The sequence below is a fragment of the Electrophorus electricus genome, chromosome 24 (assembly GCF_041902795.1).
Source record: "Electrophorus electricus isolate QZ-2024a chromosome 24, ASM4190279v1, whole genome shotgun sequence".
In the NCBI taxonomy this organism is placed as follows: domain Eukaryota; kingdom Metazoa; phylum Chordata; class Actinopteri; order Gymnotiformes; family Gymnotidae; genus Electrophorus; species Electrophorus electricus.
This window is the reverse complement of record NC_137520.1, coordinates 9,137,877-9,154,659: the sequence shown is the minus strand read 5'-3', so window position 1 is coordinate 9,154,659 and position 16,783 is coordinate 9,137,877. Positions and strand designations below refer to the sequence as shown.

The 16,783-nt window shown below is 40.4% G+C and overlaps 2 protein-coding genes and 1 long non-coding RNA gene across 3 annotated transcripts; all 3 read left to right on the top strand.

Annotated features, from left to right (window-relative positions):
• Positions 1-65: 65 nt before the first annotated feature.
• On the top strand, positions 66-5,520 carry nucks1b (nuclear casein kinase and cyclin-dependent kinase substrate 1b). The gene is made up of 8 exons (XM_027007016.3): positions 66-546; positions 1,764-1,813; positions 1,977-2,028; positions 2,401-2,429; positions 2,518-2,640; positions 2,975-3,142; positions 3,245-3,385; positions 3,510-5,520. The coding sequence occupies exons 1-8, from the start codon at positions 530-532 to the stop codon at positions 3,794-3,796; spliced, it is 867 nt and encodes a 288-aa protein (XP_026862817.2). The 5' UTR covers positions 66-529; the 3' UTR covers positions 3,797-5,520.
• Positions 5,521-7,313: 1,793 nt separating this feature from the next.
• LOC145653531 (uncharacterized) lies at positions 7,314-9,928 on the top strand. The gene is made up of 3 exons (XR_014119765.1): positions 7,314-7,380; positions 7,484-7,504; positions 7,869-9,928. It is a non-coding gene; the product is annotated as an uncharacterized LOC145653531 (long non-coding RNA).
• A 426-nt stretch (positions 9,929-10,354) lies between these two features.
• On the top strand, positions 10,355-16,391 carry slc60a1b (solute carrier family 60 member 1b). The gene is made up of 10 exons (XM_027006939.3): positions 10,355-10,873; positions 13,186-13,375; positions 13,599-13,841; positions 14,304-14,448; positions 14,540-14,655; positions 14,752-14,925; positions 15,026-15,173; positions 15,436-15,506; positions 15,591-15,711; positions 15,821-16,391. The coding sequence occupies exons 1-10, from the start codon at positions 10,446-10,448 to the stop codon at positions 15,940-15,942; spliced, it is 1,758 nt and encodes a 585-aa protein (XP_026862740.2). The 5' UTR covers positions 10,355-10,445; the 3' UTR covers positions 15,943-16,391.
• The last annotated feature ends 392 nt before the right edge of the window (positions 16,392-16,783 follow it).

Genomic DNA, 16,783 nt, shown 5'->3' with positions numbered 1-16,783 from the left:
TCCTCCAATCCTGAATTGCGGGCATCTTGCGTTTTTCAGCCTCTCAGCCCATCCCACTTTACACACGCTAAACTCCTCCTGGCTGGCGCAGGCCAGGCGCTATGCTGTCTGTAGTAGCTAGCTAGCTGGTTAGCTACAGTTCGTCGATAGGCCGGGTCAGTCCGCGCTGTAGTTAGTCAAACCGTTGTTTCATGCGTCTCCTACTTCAACGTGAGTAGACGGCGAGAAAAGCATACGTCTTGGGTTGTATGCATGTAATTGTACCTCCCTGGCTTAGCTAACACTAGCTGCGTGGGTTAGCTTAGCCTCCAGCCACTATAACAATTCATCTTTACGGAACGGTGTCAGCAAGAAAGACAACTGGTTGAGCTGCCGAGGGAAGCACCAGGAGGCTTTTGCGAAGGAGCTAACAGAAATAAGCTAGAGTTAGCTGGCTAGGAGCTGCCTTGTGTAACTGAACCTGCCGCCAATATTCTGCGAACGTTATTGGGTACTGAAAATCTGAAAGTTACGGAATCGTATCTGCACAATGGCAAGACCTTCGAGGTAGGTTGAGTGTTTTAAGGTATTCTATGTTACTTGTGCTAATACATGTCCACTTCACATTATTAATTGCGTCTGTGTGTTTGACAATGTCACTACGTTAGCTAGCTAGCGTTAGCTAACTTCACAGCGACAGTTAACTGGAAACCTCGCTGCTAGCTGGTTAGCTAACCTAAGATCATTTATTAGGTATTAGGCAGCTAGCTAGTTTCTTGGATCTGCTTTCGTGACATGTTCTGAAGCCACAGACCACGAAAAGACAACATCGCGGGTGATCCTGAATTTTAAAACGTAATGAGCGCTGTTTACTTGCACAACGCGCTCCAGCGTCACTGTCTGTGAATAGTTTATTTGCTTTTCTGTCTGTTTAGCTGCGCTAGCTACTAAGATAGCTGGCCAGCCAACTGTCTGATTAGTGGTTTCCGATCACTTCATATACGTGGATATTAGAAATGAAGACTCCTTAGCAGTAGTAACTGTCTGGGGACTTTGATGACCTGGCGAAGTTTTCACGGGCTTGGCATAACTGATCGCTCGCTAACAGTTACCTAACGCTATCTGACTGGCATAAACACAAGTAGCTAGCGTTAGCAATCTCTCCTACTCTGATGGCGAAAGTATTGTTGCATTATTAACACGTTATTATAACATCAGACGTGGTTAACTAGCTAGTTATCCTTTCTACGTTAAGTGTATAGACGGTAGTGAGATAGCTAGGTTAGTGTATAGCTAGAGTTTCGGAGTTTCCCCCAAACTTTCTTGTTTATTCGACGGTCATAGCCAGACTGCTATGGTGTTATCATCACATGGAAAGGTCGAAGTATACATATTTTAAATGGGGCTAGTAGTATAAGGTTAAGCAGTCAACGAAAACATTTTGTTCAGAGTACCTATATAATATGCGCGGGCCGTTGTCTTAGCTTCATACAAGAGACCATAATTTAATTCAAGACGTTAAGATGTCTTGTAACGTAGCTCGTGTATGTTGTAGGCTGTCTTTCAGTGGGAAAAATGTGGGAGGAAATCCTCCCGTATCGGATCATATTGGCGCCATTATATTCTGTCCCATTCCATTCATTTGAGCAGCAGTCCATAAATCGTTGTGTTCTGTCTGCAGTACGCTGTTTATTCATCACATTCATTAATAATGAAAATTAAGGATGCTTGCGGCATAACGTGTTTGTACTATTACATGACACTAAAATTTCCTGTACCTACAGGAATAAGAGGGTGGTTGACTATGCCCAGTTTCAAGAGTCTGATGATGCTGGTGGGTTATAGTAATTATCATATCCTAGTTTGTAATCTAGTTTGCATTTAATCTCATAGAGCTGCAAACCTTTAAGCAAAGTTATGCTTTACTGCACATTAAAGTGATAAGATGCTAAGATCATTTTCTACCTTGTCTGACTCATGTGAATACTTGGATACAGATGAGGAATATGAAGGGGATTCTGACAAACCCAAGAAAGCACTGAAACACAGGTTGGGTTCCCTAAATGCTTTAATGTTTGTGTTTTTGTGCCATTGCCAAAATAAAAAATTGAATTTTATGTAAATGAAGTTGACAAAAATGTATTTCTGTTCTATTCTAAATGTGATGTACTTGTTCATATCATAAATAATGATTTATATAGGCCCTACCTGTTCATTATACTTTACTAGTGTTCCACATACCAAATCTTTGCATTAACATGGATCAAATGAACATAATATTGACAGTCCGTTATATTAAAATAAAATAACTAGACATGCAGTAATTTGAACAGATACAAGTACCAACACTCATAATCTTCAGGTCACTTCTGAAATGTATAGCTCTGTCCTTTCAAATAACCACTCTCTCTTCTGGTGCAGTGATGAGTCTCGATTCACAGACCACAAGAGTAAGTCAAATTCCTGTTGCAGATTTTTCATATTTAATGATAAGGCCATTACCCATTCACCAGAACCATTTTTTACTCTCCATTCCAGATGAATTTAGTGATGATGATAATGACTACGGGGAGGAGGAGGATGACGGTGGTGACAGTGACTACGAGACTAAAAAGATTAGCAAGGGAAGGCAAGCGCCAGCTAAACGGAAAAGAGCTGAAGGTATTTCATGCAACACTGGAGAAACTGTCACGCAGCCATCCTAATTTTAATAACCATGTGAAAGAACATATTTTTTTTTTTTGTAGAACTGTTCTTATCACTATGCAGACATGTCAGTTTTGATCAAATGTAGTTTCTGAATGTAGTATGTAGTTTCTTACTTTACAGACAAATGATATCATTGTAATTAGTGAAAATAATGTTTACTGTATCATATTTGTGAATGTGGTAAGAGGTAGTGCTTTAGCATGTTATTAACTGTAGTGTTTTGTGAGGTTCTGTGTTTTATGGTGTTTTTTTTTTTTAGTTATTATTTTTTTTTTATGATTCTCAGATGACAGTGATGATGAAAAGGTTGTTAGGAAGAAGGGTCGGCAGGTGCGACAGGCGGCAAGTAAAGCTGTTTCCAAACAGAGAGAGATTCTTCTTGGGGATGGAGGCAGTGAGGAAGAGGAGGGGGAAGAGGATGAAGAAGAAGACGACAGTGATGTCTACACAGGAGGTACTGATATCTTCCTCATTATACGGCCAGAAAACGCATCTTGCATCATGGGGTTGGTAGAATGGTAATTAGGTCGGGCTCTGTGTGCTCTTGTGCTCATAGAGGATTCAGGTAGTGATGAAGACTTCATGGTAGAGGACGATGATGACGACAGTGACTATGGGCGGCCAAGGAGGAGGAATTTGAAAGTGAGCAGGAGGAGCAAAGACAAAAAGTCTCCAAAACCCAGGATAAGATCTTCAGGTAAACGCAGCGGAGGCAGAAATCTGCTGTCACACCAGAATGCACCTACTATGCAAGCCGAAGTGCTTACGCAGTTTCTCTCACAATACAGAAGTGATGTTTCACTATGCTTCTTTCGTCATAGCGAGCAGAGGGCCAAGCAAGAGGAGAGGGAAACGCCAGACGAAGGTGAAGAGAGTTGTGTCCAAGCGGGTTGTACCTAAAGAAGAGGACGACGACGCTGAGACCTCCAGGCAAGAGGAAGAAGAGGAAGGGCAAGATGGAGAGAAGAAGGCTTCTCCGCCTGCCAAGAAGGCAAAGGAGAGCGCTGCTAAAGGGGAGGACAACAACGGAGAGGAGGAGAAAGAGCCGAAGGAGAAAGGAGATAAGGACGATGCATCCGAGGAGGATGCTCCATCAGGCGAAGACTGACTGTCTTCTGTCTGATCGCAGAGAAAAAAAAGTTTAACCAGTTTTTGTCTTTTTCTTAATGTGGAACAGTGGAATTTGTTTTCCACAACAGCTCTGGGTGTTTCGGATGTTTGTTAAATCTTTCATCTTGTAAATACAATATTTCAGAAGAACTCTCTGTGAAGTATCATCCACACTATTCTAAAATGGTATCATTTAAGTACCTGTGTCACTTTCTATACGTCCAGTGTAAGGTTACCTATATTAATGTTGATCATTGCCTCGGCTCTAGCATTGCTTGCCTTTTTTGCTAAGCCCATCTAGTTTTATGCTACTAGATACATAAAAGGGTGGGACAATTGTGAAGCCAAAAAAATGTACTCTGTGGTGTACCCAAGTGAATTTTACATTCATGGCAGATTCATTATGTACAAGTTCCAACATCGTACCCTACAAAAAATAACTAGTTAAGTATAAATTCTTCTCCATGTCAATAATTAAGACAGTGATTGGGTGCAATGTGAGGAACAGATATAGGTAAAATAACAACAGTGTTCATATAACTCCTAAAGCAAAACTTAATAAGACATGGCAAAATAATGCCATAAGATCTGTGGTGATGGAGGTGGGGAAATGGGTGACACTAGTTCACCCCCTTGTAAACGAAGCTTCCGATCCATGTAATCGCTTTGATCTTGAGCATAGGTGTGCTGTATGGACAGTGAACAGGTTTGTGACTCAGTTTTATGATTCAGTGAATGTATGCTTAAGATTTATTATGTCATTGAGCTGCTCTGTGTATCCGTATGGCAACATAACTCAGCAATGTTATGTCCAGTGCAGTTTTATTTGACCAGTCACAGTGCTACAGGAGCATGTAACATTTTATAGTCATTAGCCATAGTTTGACACTTTCTCTGCAGTCAGTTTTTAATTTAGGCTTTAGTTAACACGGAGCATTTCGACAGGCAGTCCAGTTAATTGTTTTTCTTGTGTCCAGTGTTTCTAAAATCTAATAAGGATTCAGGTCTTTTAAGATCCAAATTGGACCACATTTGCTCATATGCATGCTTTCAGCATATTATCACAAACCAGGTTAGTGTGGAAATATGTCACTAGGATTATATTTTTAAAAAAGCCTTGAGACCTGGTTCCTAAATACATAAAAAAGACCAGTCATTATCAACAGACATCACACTGAATATTTTTAACAATGTTATGATGACAATGATTTATGAGCGTTTATATTTTGGTTTGAACTTTTCTGCAGCTTATACTTAATCTACTCGTTTTCTCCCAACAGTGATAACTCTTCATGGGATGGCCTACTCGTACCTGTGTGTTGTGTTATGTTCTAGGCAGTATGACAGAAAAAATGAGCTGGTGTGGGTGTATAAACATAAAAATCTTAATCAGAGAGACTGATGTCAAAAGCGAGCTAGTAACAACCTTACTATTGACTTTGTGATGCTCCGTATGTGTATTTTCTAAGTATGTTGATGTTTATAGATGCCTTTGAGATGAATTGTCTGTTGAGCCAGAGTGGAAAACAGACTGTAATGCACACCATTCAAAGCTTTCTCAGCTTCTTTTCTCTATTTTCCTGGCTCCTATATCTGTCCTATTATGTAGCCTTTCAATCTATATAATAATTTATCTAAAAGAAACTTTTAATTAAGCTATTCTGATTTTTGGAATATTTGTTTTACAAGGAAAAAATAAAATGTATCTTGCCTTTAAAGAAATGTAGGAGTTTGTGTCTTTTTTAAAAATGTGTTCTCATTGTGAATGGACAATGAAAATAAAATGTTAAATATTGCTAAATAATTATATCTTTGTTTAACAATTTCCAATGTGGTGGGGACCATCAGAGATAAAGACCATGTCTTTACACAAAAGGATGTCTGAAGGAGGAACAGGCCTTATCCATACTACGTGAAATGAGATGTATTAGACATAATTTAAGTAATTCATGGTGGCAAAAACTGAGCTGCATATTCAAGTTCTAAGAATTCAACATGGCCAAAAAGGGGCATAAATAATACAGACAAATATCAGTTGTCGGATGTATATTACACTGTACATGACGAATCAAAGTTAGACTAATAAAGAGTTGTACAAAAGTACCCATGTGTCAAGACCAAAAATTAATGGTGAATTTGTCATGAACCTATCATGACAGTAGGATCTTTGTGAAATGTTTTAATCTCCAAAGAACTGCATTTAATTTTATTTAATTACGTTTTAAAAAGTAAAATATAAAAAATATTATACACTACGATTGCATGAAAATGTAGTCAACTCAAAGTCTGATCCAACTCTTATAATTGAAGTAGAAGTTCAAAGTTACTGAAAGTGTTAATGACCAAGTACAAAATTAATATTTAAAAAGTATTTACTTACAACAGTGGAGAGATTTGTTACTCCAGATGGGTAAACATTAATAATATTAGCAAGCTCTAAAATCAGATTTAGATACTCTACAATGTACAGCTTGGTTTCCAAATGAAACCCAATGACATCAATTAGTCATTGATGATTTGGTTTAACAGTCATATCCTTTTGCACATGCTATAGAGAAGGAAATAGCCCAGCCATTGTTATTTTAACAGATGAGGCAAAAAACAAAAACAAAAAAAAACAAAAAACAGAATAATGGGAAGAAACAAACAACAGAAACAATAACAAGGCTTTATTTGTTCTGTGTGTATGTGTCAGGAGTTAATAAAATTAGGACGACACACCCTCCATTATGCTTTGGTGTCGTATGATGGCCCATTGAATACTGAAGTTACATTACAGATCCAACTTTAGGTAAACATCCTAAAGCTTTGAGAGGAGTACTAGCAAAATTAACGTGTAAAAATATATGATGAAATTTTGTTATGTTGTAACTATGCAGCACGTAAAATGCAGCATTTATGGAATACAAATTAATTTCCTGAGATGTAGAATGACACAAGTAATCATGCATTAATCAAACATGAATCAAAATTTCTATTTTGGCAACTTCAGTATTAATACTTGGCATTCAGATGTCTTTACACTGTATTACAATGTACAATTTCATGTTACAAATGGATAACGAACCAAAAGCAAGTGAAAGTACTTTCTTATGTTCTGAAAAACCTTGTAATAACTCCAAACTAGGTTGAATCTATATCTAGGAAATTGACCTATAATATTAACATGTGCATCTATTTACAGCTGTATTTCTTCACTACACAACATTATTTGGTCACTAGATCTCTTCAAGGCTCATCAATTGTCGTCATCAGCTAATATAATTTGCTGCTTGATACTGGATATGACATTGCATTAACTTTGTACTATATTTACACTACATTTCTGTTCACATGCTATTTGGTAGCCAGAGATAATTTTATGAAGTGGGTGGTGAGTGTATATTTGACACATAAGCAGAACATTGGTAACCATGGGACATAACAGGTGTGTTTAATATCACTTGACTCTTGTGGAATGTGGGTTTAGGCATTCGTCCACTTGTCTGCATCACATTTCAGAGTGTCCATGCAGAGTTTCATAGCTCTCCTCATGAAGGTGAATTAAAGCACTGCCATCTCCAGCAAAACCAAGGTCTTAAAGTAAGTAAGCCTCAATGTCCATATATAACAACTAGATGAATACAGGAGGTGTTTAATCGCAATGACAAAAATTATAATTAAAGCCTTTGGAAATTAATTTCAGATGCTCAGACTGCTCTTGGAGGTAATGTTGAGCACCGCCCCTTACACACACATACACACACTCTTGGTAAATGATCCAATAAATGTAATGTAGCCTGTGGGCACATGTTTCATATTTTAGACAATATATCCTGAGGTGCTAACACATATCCATAGTACTCATACAACGGTAGTTGTTTTTGAATTATACCAGTATTTGCTCACATTGACATTCCTATTTGTCACATTTATAAATTTAGAAATCACATGACACTGTACTACTACATTAGAAAAGGTCTGTTGATGTCAATTTGTCTTTCTATTTACATGCTTTATCGTGCAATTGTCTTTAGGTATTTCTAGAATATTGGTGCCCATAACGCATAAATATTTACTTCTATGTTCAGTAAGAACTGCACCATCACAATACGCTCCATCAAACGCATGCCTGGCAAAGCGCAGGGAGGGGAGGAGGGGTCGCAGCAGGCACTGTGCCCAACCCATGCCTGGGGCACAGAGCGCATCATGCTACCTGAAGCTCGGGGCATAGAGGAAACCATGATTCCCAAGCCCTGGGTGTGTCAACATCCTTTTATTGCTTGTGTCCCCTCATCGAATGGGAGTGAAGACAGCACCGCCACACATTGGCTGGGCCCCACTCCACAGAAAGAGAGTGTAGATTTCACCCTTCTACGTCGACAGAGCCCCCTCTCGTCAACTGGACACAGAGCTGGCGCCCTCTTGCATTGATAGGGCTGTTTGGTCAACCGAGTGACATTCACCATTCTTGTGCCTGTAAAAAAACTGGTTATAATACCTCCAGACTGACAGGCATCCAGACCGAGTGACCCCTGGGGCTGACCGGTCCATGCTAGACCGTCACGCTAGCTCCTGCAAGAAATTCCAGAGAAGGTCCCCCTCCCTTGAACTGACGTGGTTATAGACACGCAGTGCTCGGCCCTTAGAGGCAGTGCTCAGCTCAATGTTTCCTCACTTCCTTGGATGAGGAAGCTGGAACAGGTCTCCTGGTGTGAGATGGTGGCGGGACTGACATCCCCGGTGAGCCTCGGGGAATGTCCTTGCTTCCCAGGAGAACTACCTGCACAAAGAGTTCTGGGGTGGAACGAGCTCCCCATGAGCTCTGGGGAACACTGCACTTAACACGCCAGACTGCAGATTCTGCTAAAAAAGAGAGAGAAGAGCCAACAACATGCAGAAACAGAAATGAAAAAAGAAAACAAAAAGGAGACCTCTGCTTCCAAAAATGGTTGGTCATTCTGTCACGGGGGAAGAACATGCTGGAAAAAATGCGGCTAAGACCAGATTCACGGGGAGTCCACCATCACAGCATTCATTTTAAAACATCTTCACTCCTCTACTAACCTCATCCACCTGGATTTCAAAAGAATGGGGAGTATAATTTTACATCAAGCAATTTTAGCTCCACCTCTCTGGCCATCTGTATGCAATGTGCAGTCATGTTCCTGGTTTCCATCAAACCAATTTTAAATAGGCTGGCAATGTCATTACTGCACTTTTTACCATATTATCCAATATGTTTAAAAATGGAAAAGATAGTAAATGTAGAAAATATATCATTAGAGGTTTGCCTCATGAATTAATGTTATTAAATAAATAAGTAAGTAATAAGCAACATAAAATCCCTTATTTACTGCTGATATATACTACTAATTAGCACTCAGCCTAGTGTGGGCAATAAGAATTCTAGCGCAATTACCCATTGTAATATAAATATACTAAATTTATAGACGTATGGCTTTCATACTAAGTCTACTAACAAATACGCATTACCTAATGATAGAGCTTCATGAAGAATCTCCAATACATAAGCCATCTGCCAGGTATTTCCAAATCCTTCCCTGTAACTCCCCAGATGGGACATGTTGAAATTTAACACCCCTACAATAAAACCTGTACGAAGCTTTCAGGTTCAGGTTAAAACTGCTTCACAATAAGTCACTCTGTGCCAGTATAACTCTAAAAGAGGAAGTGAGAGTGCAGTCCTGCTTGTTAATGAGTATCAATAATAAAAACACTCATATGTGGGGGAACTTCCTTTCCTATAGCGCAGATGACCACTTAGCACTCCCAGTGACTTGCCTCATCTCTATCTGCAAGGGAGATGGTGGGCTTTTTTTTTTTAGACAAATCAAAGAATTACTTCAGAACAACGATGAAATGTGAATGGATAATGAGCATCAGCACTTACTGGTGCCCCAGTGATCTTGAGTGAAATGTGTAATTAGAAATAGAACAAGAAATAGAATCACCCGCTAGACAGAATTAAACCGGGCAGGGCAACAACTGGACCTGAACTGATTTGAGCTTCCATGCTACAGCATACGCAAGTCGGTGTGATCAGTGTGTGCTGTACTGACAAGGTGAATAAAGTTATAGCTTGCTCTATCCAGTTGTGGAGATTTCAATAAAGTGCTTCTCAGATGAATTATTATGTGACAAAAAAGCTTGATCATTTTGTGATATGAAAGTAGCAAAATGGTCCACACTTCTTAGGACCAGGGAAGGGACCATAATTTATTTCTTAACCAACAGGAAATATAAGACACGTTGGAGATTTAAAAGGAGGATTTTCCTCATGCCTTGTTTCACCAGCATCAACTGAAATGGAAAGAAATTATCTTTTGATTAGCAAAGCAATTAATGAAACAACTTTAATATCTATAAAATATTTATTTTTACTTTTATGGGCCAGGAATATATACTGCTCCACTGCGGCTTTCAACTTACAGAACAAAGAATGTGTACTTGCATCTTACTGTCTACATGGACCACAGGAAGGTCATTGCAGCCTCACAAACTAATTAACCCTGAAAGAGACAGGATAGAAAGACTAAACCATGAAACTAGCTTCCTCTGAAATCCGATTTCAACACATTTCAACATGTGAGAATCATTGACAGTTCAAGAGGAGAAGTTCCTGTTTTCAGGTATTAACTTAAAATATGTATGTCTTTTCTGATGGGGGAGAGGGAGTGAATGACTCTATAAACATAAACTATCATCTGCTGTTTCTGACAGACTTCTACATTTTTATGTCAGAAAGGTACTGGCAGCATAGCGCTGAGCAGGAAACCCCCAAAACCTTCAGAAATAGAGACATCCAACAAACATTCGTTTTCGAGCTGTTTGCTCAGGACAATATGTTTATTGAGGATCGTGTAGTAACACTTTTCAAACATAACTGTCAACATACCCTGACGTATTGGAGTGTATTTTTCAGTTTTGGACTCTGCATAGCCTTCCTGGGGCCTACCATTCTAGATCTGAAATGTCAGACCAACTCTACCCTACAGGAGATCACCTGGGTGTTCTTCTCACAGCAGTTCTGCCTCCTTCTTGGCAGTTCAATTGGCGGCATTTTCAAGAGAACGTGAGTTTTATTTTGCCCTTTGTACAGCTTAGTCTGTTAAAGGCAAAAAGGTCATTTAGGACAGCTATGCTGTCATTCCCTTCCTCCCTGAAGATATCTGCATTATGAAGAGTTCATGACACGCCGTAGAAATATGAACAAATGTACTAATTTATCTGAACAGACCATGCTTAAGCTTTTCACTGATCTGTTGCATAAACTGCTGTATGGAGTCAATGTGTTATTTGGTATCAGTCCCTTTTGGCTAAAAGATTTGGATGAAGTATAGCTGTGTGACTTTTATGTTATCATTTTTTTTAAATAGAGCAGACATACAGAAAGGTCTTTCATTCATAGCCACACACTGTAGTGCACTGGAAAAGAATCTAAATATTGCGTTGTTTTTACTGGAGAGAGTAATACAATCTAAAACCTAATTGGGAAACCTAATCTAAAACCTAATCTAGAAGCCAATTTAAAATCTAATTGGGAAACCTAATGTAAAACCTAATCTAGAACCTAATCTAAAACGTAATTGGGAAGTTCATAAAGTGCATATTCTAATGCAAGTGCAAAATGCAAGTCTAACAGAGCAACCACTAATCCTGTTTTAAGATGAAATGTTTGGGGTAATGAAAAAATGCTCACACATGCAAATGTTCATTGAATATAAACTCACTGTCAAATTTGAGGTAACTATATAAAAATGGTGTATATATATATATATATATATAAAAAGCTTTATAATATAGAGTAAATTAAACCAGAAAAGTAAAATGCAAGCAACAATTCAATAATGATGTTTAAGTGTTATAGAAAAAGCATTAAGATGAAAACTCTGTACAAAGCTGTCAAGTGCGGGGGCGTTTCGTAAATGTTCAGACAAGGCATCCTATGACTGAGCAGCATCCCACAACAGGGCTCTTACAGCCATATATCTAAGCTTACAGGAATGCTGGAGCATTGTGAGGGAACCTGCTGTGCCAAGAGCACAAGGCACATAAAGCTTAATTAAATCACAGAGATGTTTGGTTCTGTGCTGCACTGTGAACTGCCTTTTATGTTAAGAATTTTGCATTTAATATTCTCACAGATAAGAAGCCAATGTAATTTCAGAACACAGTATTGATATGTTTACAAGGAGACATATGAGTAAGGCCACAAGGTTCACAATCCAGCACATACTGTAACTTCCTAAGGGGTCTAGCACGTAGGCCAATAAATGGAACATTACAGTAAGTCAGTGCATGAGGTAAAAAGAGAATGCATTAGTCTTTCTTCATTCTGTGATAAAAATGCTATCAACCTGGCAATATTGCATAAGTGATAAAATTTTAGATACATTTTTAAGATGTGCCTCGAAAGTCAGTATGGACACCAAGATTCCAAATTGCTGTTGATGGAAAGGCTGACACTGATGTCATCTGCTTTCTTTAACAAAGTATAGTAATACCAGAAATAGTTTTGGACATTCACATTTAAAAAGGTGATTTTTAACATAACACATAATAGTGACATACTGTAACATAATATCAGGAAAAACATAGAGATTTTTGCTCTCTCTCTCTCTCTCTCTCTCTCTCTCTCTCTCTCTCTCTCTTTCTCTCCCTCTCCCTCTCTCTCTTTCTCTCTCTCTCTCTTTCTCTCCCTCTCTCTCTCTTTCTCTCTCACACACTCTCTCCCTCTCCCTCTCTCTCCCTCTCTCTCCCTCTCTTTCTCTCTCACACTCTCTCTCTTTCTCGCTCCCTCTCCCTCTCTCACACTCTCTCCCTCTCTCTCTCTCTCCCTCTCCCTCCCTCTCTCTCTTTCTCACTCTCTCTCTCTCTCTCTCTCTCTCTCTCTCTCTCCCTCTCTCTCACTTTCTCTCCCTCTCTTTCTCTCTCACACTCTCTCTCTCTCTCTCTCTCTCTCTCTCTCTCTCTCTCTCAATCTCTCTCTCTCACACTCTCTCCCTCTCTCTCCCTCTCCCTCTCTCTCCCTCTCTCTCTCTCTCCCCCTCTCTTTCTCTCTCACACTCTCTCCCTCTCTCACTCTCTCCCTCCCCCCCTCTCCCTCTCTCTCTCCCTCTCCCTCTCTCTCTCTCCCTCTCTTTCTCTCTCACACTCTCTCTTTCTCTCTCCCTCTCCCTCTCTCACACTCTCTCCCTCTCTCTCCCTCTCCCTCTCTCTCTCTCCCTCTCTCACTCTCTCACTCCCTCTCACTCCCTCTCTCACTCTCCCTCTCTCCCTCTCTCTCTCTCTCTCTCTCTCTCTCTCTCTCTCTCTCTCTTTCTCACTCTTTCTCTCTCTCTCCCTCTATCTCCCTCTCCCTCTCTCTCTCTCTCTCTCTCTCAGTGCCCTTGCTGCTCTGCTCCTGTCCACCCTCCTTATTTCACTGGTTTTTGCCATCATCCCTCTCTGCTACAATGTGCTGCTTCTAGCTGTTGCCATGGCGGTGTCAGGGTTGGCGATGGGCATCATTGACACTATTGCAAACATTCAGCTGGTGACTCTGTATCAGAAAGATTCTGCAATCTTCCTGCAGGTAAGTGAAAGTACAAGCATATATTTACTCCGGCATGCTCTCACAAGAGTCACTGCTTGCTTTTACACAATGAAAATTAAATGTTTATCCACCAGGAAAAACAAATGTGTATAATTGAAAACATTTAGTAAATTAGGCTACATGTATGTACATTACATGCCATATATATATATATATATATATGAAAAGAAAAAAATGCATCTGTGTCTTTCCTTTTTCCCAGGCACTGCATTTCTTCATTGGATTTGGGGCTCTGGTGAGCCCTCTGATTGCAGACCCATTCTTGTCAGAGCACTGCCCGGGTAGCAACAGCACAGGAGATGGCACAGTGCTAATGGACCACTTCAGGCATAGCCTGGTATCTGGCTTCAGGAGCCCCGTGCCTCTCAACTTCTCTCAGCAGCCCGGACCAGTGATAGAGTACGCCGGTGTATCCTACGCCTTCTGGATAATGGCTGTTATTAATGTAGGCCACTGAACCACCCTCATATGCCCTTGACTACTTTTGCCATAAAGATGGTAGTAAGGACACAATTTCAGGGGACTCTGGTTGCTGGCAGGACCATCACTTTACAGCATAAATCATGACTGTAATGGATCTTTCAGTTTTGATAAGAACAATCATTATTTATTTAACAGAAGTTCACAGTCCATCCTTCAGTAAGTCCCAGTAAGTCAATATTTGTCTCCTATCTCAGCTCCCAACCAACCCACTTTAGGCTTGTTGTTAGCTGGTACAAACATGTGGACTGCTTTTAGCTTCCTCAGAATTGCACTTGGAACTTTTTTTGTTAACCCTACAGATTTATTTACAGTTCTCATCAATAAAATGATCACCTTTTCTCCCATTGCAACAAACAGGGACTGTCACAAAGTGCCGTGTTTTGGTGTTGGACTAAAGCCTCGCCCCCTGTCTCCTGTGTCCCAGCTGCCTGTGCCCATCGCTGTGTTTGTGCTAATGTATCAGGAGAAGCTGATCCCATGTTGCCCCATGGGGCCACCATGCCTGCTTAACAAAGATGAGCTAGCCACGGAGACCCCGGCATCTGAGGCCCCAGAGAAGGATGTAGAAGGTATGGCTGGAGAGCAGGTAGCATCGGTAGAAAGCACCAGAGACATCTGTGACTAGGGCTGACCTCAGGTATGCTTGACTCACTTCCTTAGGCCACAGTAACCTTTTCAGCTGCTGCACGAACGACAGCCTCCGTGGGCTCCCTGCCTCGTTCTTCGGAGTCCATATTCTTGGTGGATTTGTCCTCTTCATGACCGATGGCATTGTGGTAAGCTGCTTTTTTTTTTCAGTAGTAATTCATTTGGCCATTCTAGCTTTAGCTTTAGTTTTCGTTTGTCTCACACATTGACAGCATTGGTTGTAGGGGGTCTATGCTGGGTTTGCGTACACATATGCTGTGTCACCACCGATGTCACTGCATGCCAAAATGGCAGGTTACCTGCCATGCATCTTCTGGGCGGCCATCACTGGTGGAAGACTGATGTCCATCCCACTCGCCTGTCGCTTCAAACCAGTGTACCTGCTCACAATCAGCCTGGTAAGCACTGGCTGCCTCACTCTGGTCCTCGGTTACTCTAACCTCAGTTACTGTATGAGGGTACCTTGTGAACACTGTTCTCACTGTGTCTGTTCTTCAGTTGGGGGTGATAGCCACAGTGGTGCTGCTGTTGGTTTTCTCCACCAGCAGGGTCTTCCTGTTTGTAGGGACGTGTTTACTGGGCCTGTTCCTGAGCAACGTCTTCCCATGCATGCTTGCCTATGCTGAGGATATTCTGGACTACCAGGGTGGGTCAAATACACACACACACACACACACACACACACACACACACACACACACACACACACACACACACACACACACAAACACACACACACACACACAAACACATCTGCCTGCCTGTCTGTTTACTGTCTGTCTGCACTCTGTTAGTGGCAGTTTACGGTTCATATAATGTCCTTGTAAGACAAATATTTTAACATTTAATTCAATGTGGGGACATGAACAGACCGTACTCTACATAGCTCATCAACCTGCTCTTTTCAGGATGTGCCACCACAGTCCTGGTAACGTGTGCTGGGATGGGTGAAATGGTCCTGCAAGTGCTGCTTGGATCGGTAAGAAGTCAGGATCATGTATTCTCCAATATTCCAGAATTACTGAGCTTACACAGACAAATCATGTGCACACTCTGGCTCTAGATCATCCAGACAGCGGGCAGCTATAGCTTTCTCTTCTGCAGCATGACCTCTGGTTGTATTAGTTTAGTGCTCTTCTTCGGCCTGGTGCTATGTCAGCGCTTCCACGGGAACTATCTCAGAGGTAACCATACAACATTACTTCCTCAGCAGCACACCAAATGACCTCTTGTTACATGGGGCTTACCAGTAGTGTCACTCTGCATCTATATCTCCTCTTGTTCCTGCAAAAGGTCCACCCAAAAAGACAGTACCAGCAGCAGCTCCACATGCAATTCATGCACCACAAAGAGTAGATGAGGAACCAGTGGAGAATGCACAGAAGAAGACCGAGGAGACAGCAGAAGGGACATAGCAGCTGCAGGACTGTGTTTTAGACCAATCCCCTGCAACCTAAAACACAAAACTAATTTTTGTCAGTATTTGTCACATATGGTACCTGTCATTAACCTATTACTGATGCCACAATCGAGTAAATCTTGTTTCCAATTTAATATTCTGTGTGCTTCTATTGCACCACCAAGGTCACTGGTCTCTTGAGTTTATTTCAGTGCTGAAAGTAGTAGTCATTGTGCATTTTACTGTTGAAGCTTTATTAGTAGTAGTAAATATCATTTGCTTCTATTTGCATTGCATCTTGCATTTATTGTAGATGGTATGATACTGTAAATATATTTCACTGTGTATGTCACAGTGATTTGTCAGTGATATTTTCACTGTGCATATTTTCACCTCTATAAATAATAAATAAACATTATTATTACTCCCGAGGTACTCTTGGTAATTTGCTAAGTGAGTAATGAAACATGCTGTGATGAGTTACCTGATAATGGGTTTTGTGTCACCATCTGACAAGGCAATTAATTCCATGTCGCTTCTTCCACTGAGGCCACTTTGGGCCCATTCACAATTACCTTCCTCCTAGTCTGTAGTTATAGTGCTACAGTTTTACTGTAATAAATTTGTTAATTAATGTCCATATGTGACATAAATTTGTAAGTAGCTACCTGATCCTATTAAAATATGCCCTATAGTTAACATTATATTCAGATAACTTGCTACAAATAATCCAGAAATACATTTTAAATTATATTTCAGTACAAATGTTTACTGTTTGTATGATTGCATTTATTGTATTTATTTGTTGAGAGGTGCTCAACACATTTTAACAATTACTATGGAACGATGCATTTCCC